At 40.4% G+C, this 19,482-nt stretch overlaps 1 protein-coding gene across 1 annotated transcript in view; it reads right to left on the bottom strand.

The window, feature by feature from the left end:
* The window catches only part of USH2A (usherin), a 454,712-nt gene that overhangs the window by 180,792 nt on the left and 254,438 nt on the right, over nucleotides 1–19,482 (bottom strand). Inside the window, exon 37 of the mRNA XM_033144773.1 lies at nucleotides 5,341–5,520. Coding sequence (XP_033000664.1) covers nucleotides 5,341–5,520 — 180 coding nt within the window. The remainder of the gene's footprint in view (nucleotides 1–5,340; nucleotides 5,521–19,482) is intronic.

Genomic DNA, 19,482 nt, shown 5'->3' with positions numbered 1-19,482 from the left:
CTGAACTGAGCAGGAAGATCAGAATGGGGATTGTAAGTGGGATCACACCGGACTCCTGATCAAGGGGATTTATAGGTCAAAACCAGCACCTTGAATTTTGCTTGGAAACAAAGTGGAAGCCAGTACAGTTGTGCCAGAGTTGGTGTTATATGTTCAGACTCTGGCTGCTGAATTCTCCACCCGCTGCAGTTTCCAAACCATCTCCAAAGGGAGCCACTGCAGATCTAGCAAGTGTCAATAGGACAGAAAACGGTAGAGAACATTTACGCTGCCCCCTTCACTCCCCCCTCCCAAAAACCCCTGGGGATTCTGGTCTGGGGATACATATGTGCTCCCAGGGGCGTAGAAAGGGAGATGGGGGGGCAGTCCGCCACATGTTACATCTAATTAGTGCAATTAGTGCCCTACTAGGGCGGTTCATAAAAAACTTTTTTTAAAAAAATGCCTGCTCCAAGGGTCTTATCTTACTTCACTAGGGATTATATAGCTATACAGTCATACCTCGGGTTACGGCCGCTTCAGGTTGCGCGATTTCGGGTTGTGCACCGTGCCGAACCCGGAAGTACCAGAACAGGTTACTTCCAGGTTTCGGCGCTCGTGCATGCACAGAAGTGCTAAATCATGCTTTGCACATAAGCGCCGAATCGCGACCCATGCATGCGCAGATGTGGCGCTACAGGTTGCGAACGTGCCTCCCGCACGGATCACATTTGCAACCCGAGCGTCCACTGTATCTGAAGTATCAGTTAATCTCTTGACCCTCCTCCACAAAAATAACTGTTTACTTGGCCATTTTCATATGTCATGAAGGCTGAAATTTCAATTCAGTGGAGCCAAAACACAATCCACCCTGTAGATTTAAGTATCTGTCCACAGTCACCTTCTTGTTATCAGAGGCCCATAATCCACATTCCTTTGTAAGAAAATATGAAGTAACGCAAAATCATTTTTGCAGGCAAAAAAAAAAAAAAATCACTGTCGGGGGGGGGGAGTGACAAGAAATTTTCTGCACCGGGTACCACCTGACCTTCCTACGCCTCCGTGTGCTCCTACTTTGACAGTTTTCCAGGGAAGTCTGGTGCCACGTGAATGGTGACATCCTAGGCAGGTGCTTCTATTGCCTACTGAACTGAGCTAGCACAATGTATATTTAAAATAAGTAGGTTCTTCCTTGCACCCTCCTCCTTTGTCTTTCTCGCTGAACAACAAAACCATCCCAAAAGACAACTATAATGGAATGTATAATGTTCTCATAAATTTCTTCATGCTACTTTTAAAGACCATAATTGCTATTTATTTGAGTTAATTTCAAAATTGCTTGAATGCCACTGTCTGATTATTCTGCTGAGCTTCACACACACACACACCAACAACTTCTCCTGAAACATATTAGGACAAGATTAATGGGATGAATTTATTCATTTTAGGGGAAAAGAGAGCTCAGAAAAAACTATTTCTACCTCTGCAGTATGAAATTTGTCACTAATCATTTTAAACTATGCCCTTTTATGCTTCTTCTGTCTCTTTTAGCTTTCTATGCAGTTCTTTGATGTAACAAAGACAGTTCCAGTCAAGATTTCAGTTCCTCTGGAAAAAAAAGTCTTGAGGCCAAATGCAGTGTATTTAAAATTTATACACTCCATAATGCCTTTGTTCTGAACTTGAACATCATGCAAAACTTCTGTTTTCTTTCGCTTTACAACTCTGAGATCATTTGTTTTCCTGGTTTCAGCTTATTATAATGCAACACCGAGTTTAGCTGGTGGTTCCATCATTTAACTACATGCACAGTCATGGCTGACCCTTTCTGATCAATTGCCAATCCATACAGGTTTGACTGATAAAAGAGCCAATTAGATTTAAGCAAATTAAGGGACATCACCAATGTCAACCACTTATTAAGCCAAATGCCAAATTCCATGCATACAAAACACTAATGCACCAAGTCCCATTAAGAGTTGAATTCTTAACCCCATTAGTAACTCAAGACCTCTACAGGGGAAGGGTCACAACAAAGTTTCATATTTATGAATTCACATTTGGATCTTGTTTTTATTTTATTTTTTTACATTATTTTCTAAGAACTCTTGAACCAGCACTGAAAGAATGAGGATAGTTGATAAAAATGTAACCCCATCTTAAAGAGATGTTTTTAAAAATGACTCTAAACACCATTCTCAGTTATTTAAAATATTAAAATGCAATAATCTTCAAAATATGTTTTTCTTGCTATGTTAAAATTTTAAATAGCAATCTTTTAAATAACCAAACTAATCCAGAGTCTAAAAATGCTACTCTTTTTAACAGCTGTATTTTGTTGTCACATACAAATAATTTTCATTAACCTTCTATATTTTAAGTCAGGTCTTTAAACAATTAATTTTTACCCAAGATTATATTTTAAAAATAACATTTAAAAGTATCATGTTGGTGTTTTTGTTTGTTTTTACTATTGCAAATAGAAAAACTCACACTTTGCACAGAATTTACTACTAGCCAAGAATTGTTATTGTTCATATCAACAAATTACATTTCCTTTTGGTGAACTTACATTAATTAACAAATCAATAGTTTTATGCTGAGAGTACATTTGGATAACAATTTCTCTTGATTAGAATACACAGATAAATCATTTGTTCTTTCAAACGCCATGTCAAATATGCTATTGTCCAAATCAAAGGATATCCACCAAATATTCAAAACGAGTTCACTCCACGGGAGCCTGCTTCAAATTAAATAAATGAACCAATTTCCCATTTTATCACAGGGAAATGAATGGATTAATCCTAGCAATTAATGCATGCTTTCAGTTCAAACCTTTAACATTTCTCAATTCCCATTCTTCATTAACTGATATGAAACCTTGTGATTTCGACACCTGCTAGAGAACATTGAACACAGCCTCAAAATCTGCAAGGGTGGCTGAGTTTTTATCAATAGTATCTCTTAGAGCGGTGAATGGCATTATTTAGCGGGAAGAAACTCCAATGAAAATCCTCATTATTACATATTTTTACATGGCTGTTTATTTGTATATATTTTAAAAATTTTATACAGTATATGGATGTTTTATGATGGCCTATATTTGCAATGCCTAATAAACGTTTGGCAAAGTACCGGTAAGTAAGTACAGCCACAAAAGGTAGTTTTCTTTTGGAAAAGAATATACGCATTCCCCTGTTTTGTAGGCTACAGTTCTACGCATGCCCTTCAATTAAGTGAACAATTGGGGGGGGGGGGGATAGTAATTGATTGTTACAGTTCTGCTTCTGCCCTTAAGGGAATGGCAGGGGGAGTGACAGAAAGCAGGAGTAAACTGCACAATACCAATCTACAGCAAAGTTAGCCACCATATAGAAACAATGTGGTAAGCAGCCATCTCATGCAAATAAACGTATTTCCTACATTTCATACTTCTGTGTTTTGTGAGAAAAACAAAGAGTTAAGATAAAGAAAGGATCATTACCTCCCTAACACACTTTCAAGAGCGGTTGTAGAGGAAGATTGAATGAATCAAAGGCAGAACAGTCATTTGAAATAACTGGAGGAAATATATACTAAAGGAATGTGTTAGGTCCCTGTATTCATCACTGCAACTACAAGGGTCAGGAATATCAGCCACAGAAGTCACCACACTTGGCCACCAAAGAAGAATTCTGGATGACCCAACGGCTGCAAATGATATTGTAATCACTACATATTGATTCAGTAAGCAAAGTCCACAATGTAACACCATGAACCGTGTTCTTGTGCTTTTTGGCACCCCTCACCCTATAAATCAAGTAGACATCCTGGTTAGGTGTGCCAATTCCTGGCTGGTGGCGTTATGCAGTGGCACTGGTTTGGGAACAGAGCTAAAAGGATCAGCTAAAAGGATAAGCCTGCATGGAGAATGCTTGTATTTCAAAAAGAGAACCAGCACATACCCAAATGCCCTCCAAAGCTGGACTTTTAAGCGAAAGTCTTCAGATCACCTTCAGTTAAGCCTGCAAATCTGATAAATTCCTCTTACCAACTGGTTGCGACAGAGTGCTGCAGTTTACTGTTTCATTTTAAAATGTGGCATTAGGGCCTAGAGTGTTAATGCACTCAAACAAAATTATTATAATAAAACATAATGGCAAGGTAAATATGGATTATAGAATGTCCTATATATCAGTGCTTTTCTCATATGTGCTGGTTCATTTATTATTCATTTCAGTACGAATCACAGTCCACTGGACAACGGGATATGAAATTTCTTTAATAACTTCCAGTGCTAATTTAATTCTACTTAAACACACATAGTCTAGTGAATGCCACATGCTTTTCAGCATGATTTTATGTGTAAATCAGGATAATATGTTTTCAGATCATTAAGTAAAAGGAAGCATGAACTAAAACCTATTTAATCAATGAGGTATTGCTTTTAAAGTACCACAAGGTCATAAAAAAGATCATTTCAAAGCTATACGTTTCCTAATTGTAATCAACAACAATCAAATGATGAAAGAAACTATATCATAATTCATAGAATAAGTTGGCATAAATATTAAATATATGCCCATCTTTAAAGATGCTCTTCTCTTCTCTCTCTCTCTCTCTCTCTCTCTCTCACACACACATCAGTGCCACCACCCTCTCATTCACAGCCACACACATACACACACACAAAAACCCACCTAGCTCACACTGCGAACTCCATTCAGGAGCAAGGAAGGGAAGCAGGTAGGGTCAGCAGAGGTTTGGGCTGCTAGCAGCTGACCAAGAAACTTTAAAAACAAAACAAAACACAGCCCCACCCACATTGGGAGGGGTTTTGCAGTGTGAAGGGTGGTTTGTGTCTGCTTGCAGCATGGGTTGGACAGTGCCAGAAACAGTTTCTCATGATTCCAAAAAGATTGGTGACTGCCTACCTAAACAGAAGGATGGAAAGAAAGGCTCCTCTGTACTACACGTTTAAAGCAGTTGCATATCACTTCGTGGCCTCCCTCAAACGATCCCGGGAAGTGTAGTTTTTTGACGGTGCTGAGGGTTGTTAGCAGGCTCCCATTCCCCTCACAGAGCTACAAGTCCCACAGTTAATCTCCCTTCCCAGGGAACTCTGGGAACTGTTAGGTCTGTGAAGAGAATAGGTGTCTCCAAACAGCTCTCAGCACTCTTAACAAATTCCCAAGATTCTTTGAGGGAAGCCAAGACTGTTTATAAAGTGGTCTGATACTGCTTTAAATGTATAGTGCATATTGGGAACAACTGCACCCCACCTTCAAATATTTAATTGTGACCAGAAACTGCTCTCATGAAAATGTTTGTGTGCTTTACTTGTGATGTGGTGGGTGGAGAACATTTCATCATACTTACCCGAAGGAGGTATGGTAGTCATCACAGGATCACTTATCACATAGCCTTGGCTATTGGAAGCATTCACCTGAACTGTGTAGTTTGAAAACGGAATTAGTCCTCCAATGGGCACCCAGATATTTGCTTCTTTGCTGGTATGCAAAATTTGTGTCCCATTTAAAATAGCATAATTGCCATTAGCTGGAAGAGAAAGAGAGAAAAAGCTAAAAATTTCTCGGGCTGCTAAAGCTCACCCATGTTAAAAAAAAACATAAATTGTTACAATTTTTCTCCATAATAAAACACATGATCATTAACAGAAAGCTGTAAGTCATAAAGAACAATTGCCATAGGAGACAGGGCTGGAAAAGTGAAAACCATAATGTGGGTGTGTTACTGGCTGAAAAATTGCAGTATCAAGAGTCTGTAGAAGGGGGTGGGTTTAATCGCCTAGGTGAGAGAGCGGAAATGAGGGTTTTTTGGTGTTTTCTGCTGTTACTGGATTGTTCTTATTCAGCAGACCTAATTTATTGTGCCTGGTTGTTGATTATTTTATTTATTTAAAGGCTGGCTGGCTTATTTTGAAATCTGAGGAAAATACTATAGAATAACAACAACCAGAACTTCATTAAGCAATTAATTATGGCTAAAGAGTACACTGAAGAGTACACACACTTAACTCATTTATTATGTAAAACTGGGAAGGACAACAAATATTTTTATAGCAGCAGCTAACATGGTGTCCTCAAGAAGTTGAGGACTACAGCTCTCACTATCCATGATCATTTGCCATGATGGCTGAGGCTGATGGAAGTTTGAGTCCATCACATCTTGGAAGCACCACTTTGGCTAAACCTGGACTAGGCTATGCATTTTAGACCAGCTTGATTATAGACCAACAGCCTAGGTCAGGATGTAACCAGCACTGCATGCATCAGCAATGGTGTCTACATACTTGAAGTGGTAGACGATTTTGTCTACCTGGGCTCCACCATAACCAGCAACATCTCCATCGATGTTTAGCTCAACAAGCGTATTGGGCAAGGCAGTGATGGCAATGGCTCACCTCTCCAAAAGGGTATGGGAGAATGTTATGCTAATGACCAATACCAAGATGATGTCTACCAGGCTTGCACTGCTTTGTAGCAGTGAGCCTTGGGAAACTTACACACACACACCCAGGAGCAACTCAACACCTTCCACATACACTGCACCAGGAAGATTTTGGGCATCACATGGCAGGACGGAGTCTCAAACAAAGATGTGTTCTCCAAAGCCCACATGTTCCCAGCATGTTTGTAGACTCCTGTCTATGCTGACTTGGTAATGTCCACAGAATGGAAGATGGCAGGATCCCTAAGGACGTGCTCTACACGGAGCTGGCTTCAAACACCAGACCCATTAGCATATCAACTCTGCAATGCAAAGGTGTCTGCAAACATGACATGAAGGCCATGAACATTAAGCCTGCCATGTGGGAATCCCTTGAAGATGACTGCAGTGCCTGGAGACAATCATTCAGGTTGTGTATCCACAGCAGTGACCAGAGGAGGAATGACTGCTGGGAGCAGCACAAAGAAACAACACCATAGTACACCTGCATCAGCACAACCGGTTGCCTTCATCTGCCCCAGCTGCAACTGAACACGTCTCTTCCATATTGGTCTCTACAACCACATCAGGAGCTATAACTCTCCAACAATTTGACTTCACTTGAGGTGCACTCTTCCACTGTCTCCCAAGACAGATGGATGCCAATAACAATTTTCATGTATTATATTCCCTTGCATTTAATTATACAATTTTTTAAAAGGAGCAACATTTTATCCCATTTACAGAATACAAATGCAATGAATCATTCACACAATCATTTTTCCCAATTGCAAGAAGTGTTATTTTCCACTGTACGTTCAGTATGTAAGATCCACTTTCAGCTACACAACAAATATTAGTATTTTTGTTTTAAAATGCTTACGATAAAAAGCTATCAGCAAAGCAACACTTTGTTCTGATGCCTAGATAACAACAGTAATACACAGTAATTATATAATTAGTTGTAACATTAAGTTCTAGTTATAGCAGAATGATTACTTGGTAATTATGAGAAGTATATAATTACTCAATAATTATGAGAAGTATGTAATTACATAACCATTTTATTCAGCTCCCCCCAAAAATGAACTTGCACATTTATAATGAGTTAGGCAAAGCAGGAGTTCAAATTGCTCACTGCTTCAAATTCCAACAGAGGAGCCAGTGACAGATCTCCTAACATGAATTATGTACAGAACAAAGGATTCTTATCCAAACAATTTGCAGTACTGGCAACTAAAATATTAGGAAAATCTTATTCTCTCTCTCTCACACACACCCTTTTCTTTAAGAATGCAGGTCCTCAAATTACTCATGCTGGCAGTGACACACAGTGTGCGGCTTTGCCACTTTTCACTGCATAAACTTGACTTTCAGTGGGCTGGAAAATGCAGCCACATTGGTTCAGCCTGAAAGAAAGTGCGACGCTGATAAGCATTTCATATCATTTGATGGCATTCCTGACTAGTTTGCCTCAGCTTGGATCCTATTTGTGAGTATAAGTGGGTAGTGCATTCCTCTTTCCATTTTTCATATGTGTCCTTCTTTGCACCTGACTCGCAATTCTAAACACAGCGGTTTGACAACAATAACATGCCTCATGCCTATATTAGCAATAGCCTGGGATACTGGTAAGTTTCAAGGCAATTGTTCTTCCTCCTGTATGGTTTGCACTGGAGCAGCTATTTATCCTATTTGTTTCAGACTTTCCCTTTCCTGACAGGATCCTCAACCAGGATGTTTTCATCAACCCCTTACTGTCAACTCCATTCAGCAAGGACATGTCTGTGAAGGAAGCTTCTAGAACCAGCCTTTCCTCATGGAGAGCCAGCAGAAAGTTGTACAGTAAGCAGGCAATCCTGATTTTGGGGCTAATTCATACAACCATCTCTCCCTAACAGCAGCCACTGCCTCAAAAAAACAGTTAACCCGGATGACTTTTAAGGGGGAACCAGATAATTTCATGGAAGAATAAGCTTGTCAATGGCTACTAGTCATGATTGATATATGCTGCCTCTAGATTTACAGGAAGTGGTTGTTGGTGAACAACAGCTAGTGAAGGCTACTGACCCCATGTCCTGTTTGTGGACTTCCCAAAAGACGTCTGGTTGGCCATGGTTGGAACAGGAAGCTGGACTTTGGTCTGATCCAGCAAAGTTCTTTTTATGGATACAGTGGTATGTCAAAAGCCAATCCAGCACAAACGCATAGCAGAAATACAGAAAAGGCTTCTATTCTACACAGTAGTGGAGGAAGGGGGTGCAGTAGGGGCGGTCCACCCTGGGTGTCATCCCTGAGGGGGTGACATCGCCGTGCCTCCCCACTGGGACACTCGCCATGGGTGGCGCCCCCTGGGATGCTTGACACGGGCAGCTTAAAAAAGGGAAACAGTACTGAGTGAAGCCGAACAACTCAGGCCCATTTTGGAATTCCAAATACGACCAATATCTAGCTGCTATTAAATATTACATCACTGAGATTACAATAAGGCTTCTTTTTTTCTTAAAGTAAATGAAAAGTGGGTTTCAAAAGCCCTTCATTTCATGGCATTGAAAAATGACCCATAAATTAGCACTTACTTACTTTTCCTTCTCATGGCTTGTTCAAACGTGCTCCTCTATAAGCACAACGAATAGAGTGGGGCCGGGGGGGGGTATATGATATTATCCTTTATGCTCCATTTTTATTGCAGAAAGTGCTCCTGTGTGGGTATTTGTAGCCTCATTCTAAATGTTTGTGTGTCATCAAATAGAATCTTAGTCTGAGGGTTTAGGGCAAGAGACCGGTGCAATAATAAAGGGGGGGATTAAAAACATGGACAACCTTTTAGGGTCCCTATGTGAAAAACACAGCTAGAAAAGAAATGCCAGGACCCAAAGGTAACCCTCCTTGATCTTCCACCATCTTTTGTTAATTATATCATCAGTGTAGCACTCCAAGAAATTCACACAGAGCAAAAGTTCCATGCAACCTAAGTGAGGTTTTCCTTTGAAGCAGAGACCCATGGGATCCGATCTTTTGGACTGACTGCTCTCTTTGGCAGCCTGGGCCAGCCCCCCATTGTGTTCACTAAGATCAGTTTGTGTAAGTAGCACTAATAAACTGACAAGGAAATGCCATGGAGAGCAATGAAGTGGGAAGATGAAGGCAGCTTTCTGTTCCTTATACTGCCTACAACCTGTAGATCATGCAACCTTTTTTTTATATATAAAAAATACTAATAATACTTTTATCTCCTAGACTCACAATGCCTGCTGAGAAGAGGAGGTTGAAAAATAAATGACCCTTTGACTCAAGTGTATTTAGGGGCTTGTTCAATACAAGGAGGTTCACAAAGGAGATGTATTATAGTCCAGAAAAGTCTGCAGGCTATCATATCCCCTGCTGCGTGAGCAAAGGTGGGAAATGTACAATCCACAGATATGGAAAAGCTCATTTAGAAAACAGCCCACACCACTTTGCTGTTTCTAACTATGAGTCAAGCACAATTTTATGTGCCTTGTTAGAAGCAAAAATAACGAACTTGTACCGAGTAGCAATCGGTGGATGTAACTTGGGTGAAAAAGGATCAATAGAGGTTAAATGTAATAAATGAGATTGAAAATATTTTCCATACGCAGAGATAACACAGAAACGACTGCTTTTTAGAGATAAAAAATAATGCCAGTGATGACAGAACGGCTATAAAGATTTGCAAAAACTTCTTACAAAACAACCTGAAATTTATTTTGTTCTTATTTATGATTCATAAATTCATGATGGTGGCAGCATTTTGTCAAGCTCTTGATTGGCTTGGAGTAATTATCCAAATCCCCTACCCCTGGAAAACTCCGGAGGTTTACAACCCAATTTGCTGCCCAGCAATCTCCATGCCTGAGCTGATGGATGCTGAGGACTCCCACACTGCTGGTTCTGGGGGACTTCAACATCTTATTCACTGGCAGGTCACACTCTGGACCTTGTTTTCTCAACTGGGCAGGAAGAGGGTGATCTGAAAGTGGGTGATATTGACACCAGAACCTTGTCATGGCCAGATCACTTCCTGTTGAGTTTTATGCTTTCAGCACCTTTCCCCCTCTGCAGAGGCAGGGGACCTTTCAGGATGGTCTCCCCCTTGAGGATGATGGATCGGGTGGGCTTCCAGATGGCTCTGGGGGATTTTCCAGCTGGTATGACTGGTGCTACTGTCAAAGCCCTGGCCAACCTCTTGAATATCCAAATGGCTCAGGCCACTGACAAAATCACCCCAAGTGCCCTCTCCAGCTTTGTGGAGCCCGCTTGGCTCATTGGGATACTCCAGAGCTTAGGACAAGGAAACAAGCTATGAGACTGCTCAAATGTGAGTAGAATGCAATTGAACACCACTGATGGCTCATCACTGAACCTACCTAGTGGCAGTGAAGGCAGCAAAGATGGTATACAATACATTGCTACCTCCATTGCATCCTTATTGTGTCAACTGGCAGAGCATCTCTGGGTAGTTAGAGATCACTTACAGTCTGGGCTGAAGGAGGTAGTAGAACCAATGGCTTGTTTTCATCCACTGGGATCTTCACTCCACTATTACAGCAGATAAAGGTCAAGGGGCGTCCAGAGCACTATCTAGTCCTGTTGTGTTGGATGAGTTTCAGTTAGTAAGAACTGAGGATGTGGATAAGATGCTTGGATTGGTCAGGGTGACCACTTGCACTCTAGACCATTGCTGCTCTTGGGTGATAAAAACTAGCAGGGAGGGGACAGCTGGCTTGGCCAGGGAGGTGATTAATGCTTCCTTGTGAGAGGAGGTGGTTCCTGCCTGGTTGAAGGAGGCAGTGTCATGTGCTGAACTGTTGTTTAGCATTGGTAATGGACTGGAGAAGAGCCAACAAACTGAAGTTGAATCCAGATAGGTCTGGAGCACTTTTAGGGGGTGGTTCCCTAGACCGGATGGATAGGGTGTTGCCTCCTCTTGATGGGGTCACACTCCCCCAAAGGAGCATGTACGTAGCTTGGGGGTTCTTCTGGAACTTTTACTGTTGCCTGAAGCTCAGGTGGCCTAAGTGATGTGGAGCACCTTCCAACAGCTTTGGCTGGTGGTCCAATTGCTCCCCTATCTGGACAGGGATAACCTAAATTCTGTTCTCTATGCTCTGGTAACCTCTAGGTTGGATTACTGCCTCTGAATACAGTTTGGAAACTACAGCTGGGCAAAACGGTTTAAGCATATAATGCCATTCCTAGACTCACTACACTGGCTGTGAATTAATTTCTGGGCCCAATTCAGAGTGCTGGTTTTCGCCTATAAAGCCTCATATGGCTCAGGACTGCCATACCTAAAATACCCACCTCTACTCATATGAACTGATATGGACCCTGCAATCAAAATCTGAGGCCCATCTTTGTGTGTATCCTCCACAAGAGGTCTGGAGGGTGTGAACATGAGAATGGCACTTTTCTGTGGTGGCTTCCTGTTTCTGGAATGCTATCCCTAGGGAGGCTTGCCTGGAAACTTCATTTCATATCTTTAGGTGCCACGCAAAAACATTTCTCTATAACCAGGTCTTTGGCTGATTGACATTTGATGGCTTTTTAAATTATCTTTGGATGAAGGGCAGTATACAAATTAAATAAATAGATAGATTTCAAGCTATTTTCACAATTTCTCTGTGAAACCTGCCCACCTTTAGTGGAGAAGGGAATCTCATGTCTTGTAGAGAGGTGCCTCTTACTACTGCCATTTTATCCTGCTAGTTTCTTTATAAAATGATATACATAGATTAAAAATATCTATCTGACAATCTATCTGGGTGAAAACTGATGTAATAAAGTGTGCTATTATGGGCACATACTATAAGCTTCACCCAATGCTCCTATTGATGAATGAGCATGCAAATGTAAGGGAATTGTTCAAAAGAGGTTCTAAAGCATGTTTTTTTAATATTCATGTAAATAGGTGCATAAAACTCTAGTGAATTGCTGGTGCATGAATTACTGCTGTCCTGGGTCCATCATCCTATGGGGTTCACTAGACTGAAATAACATAAATGGGCATCCTTTCCCATTCTTCTTATAATCATTGTCACAAGAATTTTAATGCCTCATATATTCCCGTAATTTTTTTTTCCCTGTGAGCTGTACTGTTTTGACCTTTTCAATATTCTGTAATTTGACTGGCTGGCCATTTCAAGTTCTCTCCTTTTTACAGCCTTATTAACTTGTGGGAAAGAGGTGAAATGGACAGCCAATCAGAATACATAATATTGCAAAGGTCACAGTAGTGCAGTATAGCACCAAGCAGACATGGAATACTATCTGGTAGGCATTAGCATTCCAATTTCTTATTCATGTTACAAAGATTGTAACAGGAATAGAAAATGGCACAACATCAAGCCATTCATGGCAAAGTCTGTAATAGAAAAGGAAATAGAATAAACTAAATTCGTTCTTTTTTGCATTCAGAAAGAGGAGTTCTCTTTATCTCATACTTCACCTCGCTGAATGAATGTATACGTAAAGAAGCAATAGTATTGAATGGCAATATCCACCCTGATTCACTGAATTTACAGCAGTCATTTTGTATCGCTAATCCAATCATTTTAACAGTTCAGAGTCCCCTTGCCAAGTAACAAAATTACTCATTGTCATGTACAAAGAACACATCAACCTTAAAAACATTAAAGCCTATTTTAAAACACTAATTCAAAGCAACAAGAGAGACAGCATAACAGAAAAATAACACATCTGGAAATAACTGAGAAGTGATAGATGCAGAAAGCACACCAGAAGGTGACTAGGTAGAACTCCCTGGTTAGGAATTTGAGACTAGGTGCCTTCAATGAAGCAGGCCTTGCTGTGCATTTTATGGCCTCATGCTACTTACATATAATGCAAGCCATTGCAGTACAGTCATGGGAAAAGGAAAAGACACTAGTCAGGAAATGTAAATTCAGACAATCCAACTGCAGGTTAAAGATGCATGCTGGAGGATACCATTGTGACTTTCTAGAGTTAATTAGTAACTGGATAAGATTGTAGAGATACTTGCAACAGGTTTGAGGGTATACATGTTTGCTCATGAGTAGGTTCAATTCCTTGTGTGATTGTTGAACTGGAACTGCTTCATCATAATTGCTTCCTCCAATTCATCACAATGGCATCACAATGAGCTGAGCTTTTCAGTAACAGATCAAACAAAACCTTAGATCTTGCATTTTTCATCACGTTCATCTTCCTAATACTCCTGTAAGACAGCCCAATATTGTTCCCACTTTACAGATGGGAAAATTAGCTGAGATAGATCACTTTACGATTAATCCAGAGGAAGAGCTAAAATTGTCATACTGATCAATTTCTGTTGCAATGGTTTTCTATAAATCTGAAGGAGTTGCAGGAGAAGTTTTGTAGGGGCCACAAAAAGAAAACAAAGGAAAAAATTGTGCACTAAAGTTCTCTGTCTAGCAGCTATCTTTCTTTCTTTCTTTCTTTCTTTCTTTCTTTCTTTCTTTCTTTCTTTCTGTCTATCAAGTAAAACAAAATTCATGTTTGTTTGGCAGTACTTTTCTTTTTTACTTGTTTATCAACAAGTAGCCTAATTTGAATGGTTGTTGCAAATTGGATTTTCAGTCAATTACAAGTTTGGGGAAATTGGGCCTCTACACCATCAAAAACATTTAAAAGTCTGTCATTTTTAGAATCATAGAATCATAGAGTTGGAAGAGACCACAATGGCCTTTGCACTTTTCTTTGTGAATGGTGCTTTCAAATAATTATGAAAACTGGTTTTGAATTGATGGATGAGTTGGCTGTTCTTGCAGTTGGATCAGAGTTTCAAGCCTTCTAATTATGCTATAAAAGTGAAGGTACATAGCAAGGTGTTTAAAAATTGGTGTAGTCTTAATGCAAGACAAATCATTTATGCCCCTTAAAACATATTCCTGTCCATTACTTTGTGAATTCAACTCTGAGTACTCTTTCCAAGGTCTACACCCTGTAAGTTCCTTTGTTTATATTGTAACAAGAAATTCCCCAAGTCCCAATTCTTTAACAAGTTGTTTAACCAAACACCTCTCCAGGCTGGAAGAATTTAATTGCTTCTCAATGTCATAAGGTAAACAAAATAAGGATCCACGCAGGGCATATCTTAATTGAGCAATCAGAACACATGACAGCATTAGATCATTTTCACCACTGTTTTCTTTGAAGCTAATGAGACCTTAAACCATTTCCAGAAACTACATGGTTTCAGTAAATGTCCAGATTAAACAAAAACAATATATAGAGTGTCCTGTGCCCCTCACTTTTAATGATATCCTATCCTTTCTATTGTCTTCTGTATATGTTGTTGTTGTTCAGTCGTTCAGTCGTGTCCGACTCTTCGTGACCCCATGGACCAGAGCACGCCAGGCACGCCTATCCTTCACTGCCTCTCGCAGTTTGGCCAAACTCATGTTAGTAGCTTCGAGAACACTGTCGAAGACACTGTCTTCTGTATATAGAATATAGACACTGTATATAGACACTGTCTTCTGTATATAGTTTTACTCAAAGAACAGTGCATAAATTCAGTTGAAGATTTTTCTTTTTCAGTATGATCACAGCTTGTGTAACATAATGTGCTCCAGCAGCAATCTATACACAGAGCCAGAGGCTGCCAAGGTACTAACTAAGGAGCCAGATCAAATTCAGGACTCTCAGCTGACTGAAGAACAGGAGAGCACTGCGCCTGAGGCTGTTGGACAGGTGCGCCCAATAAAACCTCCTATGCTTCCAAGCCCTTAGGGCCAGAGCCCAGAACATCATGGGCACCTTCCCCTTAGGAACCAGATGCCCCCACCACATGTCACTTGTCCAGCAACACAAGCAGCACACCAGGATCCAGCCCTGCCTCCATCCTCCATGAGATCTGGCATTAGACCAGAACATGGTGCAATGCTTATGTGAGCAGAGGGTGGAGAACAGTGATGCAGGTATCTCTAATAGACCTACACTAACTGTGGAAGATCAGCTCCTGCTAATCAAGGTGGAAATGAGCGGTTATGGCTGTTTGATTTTTTTTTTTTTTGCTGTACTAGCTCCAGTGCTTGAAAGATCTGCAGAGCCTTGAATCCCACAGATCCAAAGTATCTGCCTTCCCGCAATAAAATGGCCTGTTTAGTGGCTTTCCAGTGGCTACAACCATGGGAGATCTGATGGTGCTGGCTTCCCACCAACTCAGGCAAAGCACATTCCCACCAAAAGTGGTACTCCTCTCTGCTGATGGAGGCTGGTGGGGAGACAACTCTACTGCATGCTAAACCACCCTTCCCAACATCAACTTTGGGATGGTGATGGTTAAGATTGCAGCCTATCTTGTATTCAATGTGAATTCAGAGGTTTCTGCTATGGATATAGGCCTGAGGAATTCAGATCTGCAAAAGACTTGCAAACTTCCTCAGGAAGGATGCAGACAACGCTTAATTATGCTGAATCCTTCATGTAACAAAAATGAAAGTATATTAATTATGACCTAATCCAGTTTATGCTGTTTTTGCAAGCCATGGAATAGAGCAGAGTCTATTATGGCCCTCCAGACTACTGTAAATCTTACTGAGTCAAACTTTTGCTTTGGGGAGCTCACCTCAAACAACTTAAGCAACACAGCCAGTCATTAGTGGTATCATGCAAAAGTTTACAGAATTATGCTTAACATGGAGAAAGTAGATAGAGAAAAGTTTTTCTCCGTCTCTCATAGCAGTACAATTTTTTCTGGGACGCCAGTGAACCTGAATGCTGGAAGGTCCAGGACAGATAAAAAGTACTTCTTCACACTGTGCACAATTAAACTTTGGAATTTGTTCACACAAGAGGCAATGATGGCCACCCAAATGGCCAATTAGACACATTCATTGAGGATAAGGCTATAAGTTACTATTAGTCACAACAGCTAAGCTCTGCCTCCATGGTTAGGGGCAGTGACACTTCTGAAAAGCAGTTGTTGGAATATCAGTTGTTCGAGGGGAGAGTGCTGTTGGGCTCACCACCTCCTGCTTGAAAGTTACCCACGAGGCACCTAGGTGGCCACTGGGAGAACCGGATGCTGGATTAGATGGGTCACTGGCCTGATGCAGCAAGTTTTCCTTAGGTTCTTATTACAGCCAGGCATTTAAAATTTAAGCAACTATGCCACACAACTTTCATAGAATGCCAAATATCTGCTCAAACCATGGCCCTTTGCATTAAACAGATTCATACTTTTTATAAATTTAATCCCCCAAGAAACCTAAAAACAACAAAATCTGCTTTGTAACAGAAATGTTATACAAGTTGTGTTGTATATCCTCCCATACAATAAAAGATTATGAATCGGTGTTCATAATTCATGGTTGTCAATAAGAGTTCTCAGTTCTCCAGAGATGCTATGGTAGAGAGACTAGTTAAGCAGCATGGGCCGGGGGGGGGGGGATCAAATCTACAATCAAATATCTAGATTGATTGTGTCACTTACACTTGTATTGATTCCAATTGGAGAAACTGACCCAGGAGAATAATAAAAATGTGGAATAAAACTGATTTATGATAACAAAATAAATCCTTTTGTGAGCAGTAATGAACTGGTTCCCTTTAACATGGTCAGTCACAAACCATTAAAAAATATAAATTTGCTTTTGGAAGAGTGAAGTAGTGAAAAGAAACCATTTTATTAAAATTCATATAATAAATACAGATATTGTCAACAAAATACCATTAGTGTCAAAGTGTACTACTCTACAAAGAATGGAATTCTATATTCAACACAATCCTGACATTGCCAGCTGAAATTTGCACAACTTCATATATGACGGGCTTCTGCATAAAAGGAATCTGAAGAGAAATGCTGGCCAATAGGATAAAATGCTGAAATCTGTGAGGCCAGGTTCAATATAAAATACATATGTAGCTGTTAGCTCTCTGTAAGGAATAAATTAGTAATAATAGTGACCTATTGGTGTGGCTCACATGCTACGCTAAACTGTGGTTTAGTGCTATGTAGGCACTGTGGTCTAAACCACTGAGCCTATTGGGCTTGCCGATTGGAAGGTCAGAGGTTTGAATCCCCACAACAGGGTGAGCTCCCATTGCTCTGTCCCAGCTCCTGCCAACCTAGCAATTCAAAAGCACGCCAGTGCAAGTAGATAAATAAGTACCGTTGCGGCAGGAAGGTAAACAGTGTTTCCCTGCACTCTGGTTTCCGTCACAGTGTTCCGTTGTGCCAGAAGCAGTTTAGTCATGCTGGCCACATGACCTGGAAAGCTGTCTGTGGAGAAACGCTGGCTCCCTCAGCCTGAAAGCGAGATGAGCGCAGCACCCCATAGTCACCTTTGACTGGTCTTCACCATCCAGGGGTCCTTTACCTTTACCTAGATAAGTCTGAATAAGCCCAAGGGGAGCAGTGGATTTACACAATCCTCCCTCCTCCTCCATTGTGACTGGGAGGAGGATTTCTGACCAACTAAGTTTCATTTTTTAAAAATCTCAGTGTTGTGCTTGAACCAGGGATCCTGGTTTGAAACCTATTTGATAGGTCCTGATGCCAAGTTTTGATTTGTAGTTTGTGATTCAGTTATAATTTCCATAGGAAGGCCAATGTGGGAGGGGAGTTACTTGTCCCAATATCCCCACAAACTACAAAAACATAAGCAATGTTAAAGCATGGGAGTGAAATGCTACAAAAAAATAATTTATGGACAAAATATTTGCAGGCAATAATATATAAAGTGAGAATTCCTTTCTCTCTCCACTATTCTGGACAAATTTCCCGGACATCCTTTCCATGCAGTTCCTAGGTTAAGCACCATTGTTTCAGACAGTCCCTCTTTCCACCATATTGAGGATTCATGCACACTATCTTCTTAATTTAATACTAATTATATTTATCACTTACAAAGAACATTGTAATACACTAACTAATTAGTCCTCACCACTCCTGGGGTATAAAGTATTATTATCCTTCTTGAATAAAGATACAGAAAATTACAGAAAGGTTAAATGAACTGCCTAGGTCACAGAGTTAATCAGTAGCAGGTTGGAAATAGTCAGCCTCTTGGTATCACATTTATTTAATAAAAGTCTTGAAACAATGGAAATGTTATTCCACATGTTATATGTGTGAGCCCTTCTCCTTGACATACTAGATTTTTTTAAAAGTTATCCCAGAGGTAATCACATCAGAACCAATGTGCACAGAATATAATACAGGGAACTTTTAAAAATTATTATTAGACATATATGTTTACCTTTAAAGAAATTAGTGATTTATTTTTTTTAAAAAAGGACTTCCTTTCAAAAATAAAAAGATAAAGGTAACAGGAAGAACTTCCCTTGAAAGCAGAGAGACACCAATATCCAGCATGTGTTAGGCAGCTGCACTAGCTTCCTGCAATTCAATTAAAGCTCAGGGGAAGACAAAATGAAATAACTAGTCTCATGGGTCTTTTGCAAATTAGGAAGCATGGGAGAAATGTTTAATGGAAAGAAAAACACATGGAACCGTTTGCCAACACAAAACAGTAGCATAAGAGAATCCCAGAGGATGAAAAAGGGCAGTGGGGAGGTTGGCACAGTACCCTGCCACTATGCCCACATGGCACTAACCATCCTGCCATTTCACCTCTTTTGTAAGCAGTTTAAAGTAAAATGGGAAGCACTCTATGTCTATATACTGATGTGGAGAAGCTCACCCTAACCAACTTCTCAACTGTGATCGTTTGCTTCCACTTTGCAGTGAAACAGAAATAAGATGAGCCTACATATCAGGTCTTTAACAAATATAAGCCTTAGTTGAACTCAGTACCTTTATTTCTGAAGCATTAAAGACTATTAATGCTGTACAAGTTCTCTCTAGAACTTGCACTGAAGCTGTGAGTGGGAAGCAAGATATGAAGCAGCCTGGCAAATGATCTAAAGTATCCTGCTTGGTCTTCAGTTTAGTTTTACTAATCACATCCATGTGAACGAAAAGCCCAGCAGAGGTTCTGGTTTCAGCTTTCTCAGTGCCAAATATTTAAACAACAAGGATAAAGGGTTCAGCTCAGGATAAAGCTAAATGCCAAAGTTAAGGATGATGTTTACTCCATG

The sequence above is a fragment of the Lacerta agilis genome, chromosome 3, assembly GCF_009819535.1.
Source record: "Lacerta agilis isolate rLacAgi1 chromosome 3, rLacAgi1.pri, whole genome shotgun sequence".
Taxonomy (NCBI): Eukaryota; Metazoa; Chordata; class Lepidosauria; order Squamata; family Lacertidae; genus Lacerta; species Lacerta agilis.
Note: the sequence above shows the minus strand (reverse complement) of the source record. Positions and strands in the feature narration are given on the sequence as shown.